This window comes from Montipora foliosa, chromosome 12 (assembly GCF_036669935.1).
Source record: "Montipora foliosa isolate CH-2021 chromosome 12, ASM3666993v2, whole genome shotgun sequence".
Lineage (NCBI taxonomy): Eukaryota > Metazoa > Cnidaria > Anthozoa > Scleractinia > Acroporidae > Montipora > Montipora foliosa.
Window position 1 is genome coordinate 13,544,294 of NC_090880.1, and position 5,670 is coordinate 13,549,963.

Consider the following 5,670-nt stretch of genomic DNA (forward strand, 5'->3'; position numbering starts at 1 on the left):
TCCTTTAGATGCACACGTGATCAGGTCATGTTCCTCAAAACCGCAGGAAATCTATCTGCCACTCGCACGGTAAGCAAATCCTTTTTGGCAATTGGCAATTGAGCTCACTAGACGCAAGCGTTATAATAATAATAGTAATATCAAACTGAGACACAAGTAAATCTGGACTTGATAACTAAATGATGGAGTTCAGGTAATCTCTAACAAATTTATCGTTTACAACTTTCTAGTCTTACCTCATAGTTCAGCGAATCCATAGACTTCAGTGCACAAAAAGCGCAACCTTCACTTGTTACGGCAAGGAAAAAAGTGCTCGGTATGTAGTGTATTTGGTCAGCCGACCTGTTGACAAAGCATTCATTTGCCAAAGTCTGGGAAATCTTCCCCACTTTTATAACACGACCTGCGACCTGGGGATTACACCCACCGAAAGATGAAAGGACCTTTTAGCAAAGCACAAAATAGCAAGCGGCAAATGCACCACGTTCTTGCGTACAAAGTTGCCAAAGTTGTAGAATTTTTCATTGTCTTTCCAAGGGACCGGCAGCCGTCTTGGCGAATTTTTGAACTTTTCAATTTTTCGGAAAAAGCAAAGGGGGTCCCTAGGGTAAAAAAATATATATATATGAAATTTTTCAACTGTCGGCAGAATCTCCATATTTAAAGTCTGATGCTGTTAATTTACTTGGATTAAGAATTACTTAATTACTTAGCTACTATAGTGTCTGTGCAGTCACATGATTATGACGTAGGTGAAAAGTTGCTTCCGCCATATTGGAGGAGTGAAATCTGTCACGCGACTCCTTGCGTCGTGTAGCGATGCCTTCATTTTGTCTAATCGTTGGATGTTCCAACGATAAAAAGAGACGTCCAGACCTTAGTTTTTGTAGGGTGCCTAAAGTTATTACTAGTCATGGCGAGGAGACGGAAATTTTGTCGAATGAACGGCGAACTAGATGGTTAGCGGCCATAAGTCGTGATGACTTGACGGAAAGCAAGCTTGAGAACGACCGTGTTTGTGGAATTCATTTTCACTCTGGAAAAGCAGCTTCCCTCTGGGATAAATTCAATCTAGACTGGGTGCCTAGCTTGCATTTGGGCCACAGCAAGTTAAAGAGTTCAGACCAACAAGAGAAACAACAAGAAAGAGCCCAGAGAATAAGGGAAAGACGTAAACGCGAGAGGGAGCGTGAAGAACAGGATCAGGCTGTTAAAGGAAAAATGTCCAGGGAAGATGAACCAGAAGCCCATGGCGATAGAATCAGGGATATGTCTTTCGTGGCTCAAGATGAAGAAGATTTGGCAAAGGTTCCAGAGGAGGAGGAAGAGGGGAACAACATGGCCACGCAATCTGAGCCAAGCGAACTCACGCAATCACGGTCAACGCAAACCGAGCAGTGTGATTACATGTTTCGAACGCCTAAACCTTGGATGCCAGAAAAATCGACCGTATTTGAACAGGAATCTTTTGAGGGAGATGACGGTAAAGTTTGCTTTTACACTGGGTTACCCTCGAGAAAAGTTTTAATGAAAACATTCTCCTTTGTATCTCCACATGTCAACAGACGCTCCCTGTCATTGAGTAAATTTCAGGAGTTTGTTCTGGTGTTGATAAAACTACGGCTGGCCGTCCCACACCAAGATCTTGCTTATCATTTTGGTGTTTCTAGAACTGTTGTTTCTCGCATTATTGTCACCTGGTTAACTGTCATGGATGTTCGTTTATCTCCTTTAATTTCCTGGCCAAGTCGGGAACAGCTTCAAAGAACAATGCCAAAATGTTTCATTGATTCTTTTGGTCTAAAGACAAGTGTGATCATTGACTGTTTCGAGATATTTATTGATAGGCCATCCAATCTGTTAGCAAGAGCACAGACCTTTTCGAACTACAAACACCATAACACTGCAAAAGTGTTAATTGGGATAACACCACAGGGAACAATATCATTTGTAAGCGAGGCCTGGGGGGGCCGCACATCGGACAAATTTCTTACAGAGAACTGTGGCTTTTTAAAAAATTTACTTCCTGGGGATCTTGTCCTTGCAGACAGAGGTTTCACTGTCCACGAGCAGGTGTGGTTTCACCAGGCAGAACTGAACGTCCCTGCATTTACCAGGGGCAAACAACAGCTGGATCCAGTTGATGTAGAAAAGACACGTAAAATCGCCAATGTCAGAATTCACGTGGAGAGAGTTATTGGAATTCTGAGACAAAAGTACACAATCTTACAAAGTACTCTGTCAACTGACTACTTAGCATGTGAGGACAAGAGCAAAGCCCCACTGATTGACAAGATAATTCGAGTTTGTGCTGCCCTTGTTAACCTCTGTCCTCCTATTGTGAGTTTTGATTGATTTCTTTAATAGGTAATAACTCATCAAGTTGTCTGAATTAGCCATACGTCTTGCCTGAGCCCCAGTCCATTTACAGTACACCTAAATACTTAGCCAAGAAGTGTAGCAAGCTTGTTAAATAGAATTGTAGTTGTTGTTACTTAAGCCTGAAAAGTGATATGCATGAAAAAAGGGTGATTAAAAACACTGCAGCTCTATGGGGAGTCACCTGCAAATCCATTCAAGCAAGATGAGTTTCAGGGCCCAGTTGTTTGAATGCCAGTTAGCACTAACCCGGGGTTAAATTCTAACCCCAGTTTATTTTTCTTTTATTCAAAAGGATTTTCTCAGGTTATTTTCTCTGTTCTTTTCAAGAGCATCTAATCATCTACTTGTTGACAAAAACAATTAAACTGAATTTACTTTTTAAGCTTTAATGTCTGTGTTTCGCACTAACCCTGGGTTATCTTAACTCAGCTTCGAACAACCCGGCCCATGTGACCAACCTTGACTGTAAACTCACGACTTAATGGTTGAAAAGAATAAGGATTATCGAGAAAATGTAAACATTTCTTACGTGGTAATGATTCACCCTTGTCACAAGCTTCAGCAGGTTTTTATTGTATAATTTTAATAATGTAGCTTTCTTTCATACAAATATATATATTGCAAGGTTCATATTAGCCTCCCACACAGATATTTGACACTGTTTCGATCAAATTTTCTGATCCTGTAGAGAATAATGGTGAGCCTTAGTAATAAATGATATTTTTATCCATGGATAAGGGTCCTCCTTTAATATCTAACACTGGGTTGGAGAGGCAGTAAATAATTACAACAATATTTCTAGCTCTTTGGAATGAAGCCTCAAGTTCCTCCTGATGAACTGCTAGATTCTCCTTCCAATTTGTCTTGTTTTATGCTTAATAATCAAAGGGAGAATTTAGTACATGTATTAATATCAGGCGTCATTTGTAATTGGGGCCTTATTCCACACATCCCTTTAGTACAGAATGAAAAAATGCCTCTCAAGATAACTGGGTCCTTTCTTTCTACCTTAAAATAAGTTCTCTACTGGGATTTACCGGTAATCTTTTAAATATCAATAGTTGGAAAAAGTTCCATTCTATTGGACCTCAAACATCTTGAAAGGTGAGGACGCATCTTCGGGATATCAAATTGAATACTCAAGGGCTCTTGCATAAAAACAAGGCTCGTAGCAAATGCTATAGCAAATACCCCACAGTCAGATCCATTTAGTTGCTGCTGAATAGGGACAACATTAATTCCCCTGAATTCCTGTCCGAGTAGACTTCTTGCCTGTTCCTCAATGTCGTCACAGACAACATCATGAAAAAAACTGTCATATAAATTAACATGGCCACTGGAGCAACCAATGGAACTTAAACATACCCAGTGGTTACCTCCAGTGTTCAAAATCTGTATGAATTCACCACTGATAATGTCAAAGGCTCTTATTGGACCAAGTGTTGGCCTTTGAAATCCTTCAATGTTCGGATTTAACTGTTTGAGGTAGATTTGTGCCTGGTGGATTATAGAACAGTCTAACCAGCCATGTGTATCCTCTATCAATGCAAATTCTCTATCAGTCAGATTCCCTAGTGAACCTGTCTTATTAACATTTGTGTTGACAGTTTCTTTGACAAACAAAACATCACTATCCTGTTGGGTGTTTGCACCAATGTTGATTGGTGTTGCAGGTGAATCTGCCTTCAAATCATTATCACTTTGGGAGCTTGAATCATTAATAATAGGGGCTGACATTACATTATCGGGTGTTCCAGCCAGTTCTTCGACCAAATCAGAATCCCCTTGAGCTGGTGTTGATGGTCTACTTTTAGGTACTGTAATCTTACAGTTATAGCAAAGCCAGGTTGTTCTTGCATTGCTTGGATAACGTTTGTAAGACATGCATGACAGATGAAAAAAATTACCATTTGGGCACTGTTCATTATGACATTTCAGCAGTTTATCATTTGCCTGTGCTTTTTTTTGACATGTGCAGATACTTGCAAGTTTTGTTGCCTCACTTAGGAACTGATCCTTCATTTCAGGCAATTTCTTGCTTTTTGCCCTGGTAAATTGAGGCAACTTTCTACAATGAGGGCAGTACCATATTTTTGGAACTGTTACATTCTTGATACCCAAACAGGATGGATGAAATCTGGATATTTTGCATGTGTGGTTGGCACATGTTATCGGTGCTTCACTAGTTGTTTCCCTGCAGTAACAGTCACCAGGTTTTGCGACTTCTTCTGGGGAAAGCTGGGCTTTTAAATCCATCTTTCTGGTATACCATCTTCCCAATATTTCTGGTAATATGCAAATTCTCCAGAAAGTTGCTAGTTTGGGAATTTGTGTTTCCCAGTGTTTCATGTCTGGAGCAAGTCTTTCCAAGAAAAATTTTGATGTTTGCCCATCTGAGGCAAACACAATAAAATCTAAATATCCTCTCCCACTTGTATGGATTTGTTGTTGTGCTTGGTAATAATAGTCATGATCTCTTTTGAGTTGGAGACAAGATTCATTTTTCTGCAAACAGGAAGATTTCTTTTGCACATAGCTGTCAAAGTCAACTCCATCTATGCAGTAAGGGCACTTGACTTCGCCACATCCCTGTCCACAGCAATCACATTCACAGAGAAAATCTGGAGTGGCATGTAAAAATTGGTACTTCTTGTTTATAATTGTTCCACATTTAGTTACAACAAAGTTAGCGTGAGTTTTTCGCATTATTTTTTCATATTCTGCGATGGCAATATCCTCATGTTTGCATCCATGTCTTGTGGCTGCTGTGGAAAAGCGAAAAATATCTGGATAACAAATAGCTTTGACCAGAGACTGGGAGGGCTGTGAAGGATCTGTATGACTGGCTGCACGGCATTTGGAAGCCCCCACTCTTCCAGCCCTGTTTCTAAAAAAAGCACTTCCTTTGGCCTGATCTACAGTTTCCCTTTCGATTGACTTAATATCTTCATCAGATAGGTTCAATTGTACTTTATTACACTCCTTTAGAAGATCAGTATATGAAAGCTCTAGATACTTGGTATCAAACAAGTCTGTCACCGCCTTAATGTTTCTAGTACTTGAAATAAATGAATCAGCAAATGGGTGAATTAAACTTAAACACACTGGTTTAATTTTGCATTCACTCAAAGAGTGATAAAAAGCATCCATTTCTTCAGCAGAAGGTTCTAGTGATGATGACATTTTCACTTCTGGACGTTTAGGTGTGGAAGTGTGAGATGGTGGACTTGAATCAACAGCAGGGAAAGCAACCGTTTCAATGGACTTATCGAGGTCGGCTTTTAGTTT

General features: G+C 40.0%; 1 protein-coding gene and 1 pseudogene across 1 annotated transcript; one reads left to right on the forward strand and one right to left on the reverse strand.

Moving 5' to 3' along the window:
- The first annotated feature begins 819 nt into the window (after window positions 1-819).
- LOC137980806 (uncharacterized) lies at window positions 820-3,133 on the forward strand. The gene has a single exon (XM_068828225.1). It carries the CDS (start codon window positions 820-822, stop codon window positions 2,353-2,355), a length of 1,536 nt encoding a protein of 511 aa, XP_068684326.1. The 3' UTR covers window positions 2,356-3,133.
- A 296-nt stretch (window positions 3,134-3,429) lies between these two features.
- LOC137980807 (uncharacterized) overlaps window positions 3,430-5,670 on the reverse strand; it is a 2,865-nt pseudogene continuing 624 nt past the window's right edge.

Excerpts from the sequence above, each read along its gene's own strand:
- LOC137980806 (XM_068828225.1), top strand. The coding sequence starts at position 820 with ATGCCTTCATTTTGTCTAATCGTTGGATGTTCCAACGATAAAAAGAGA.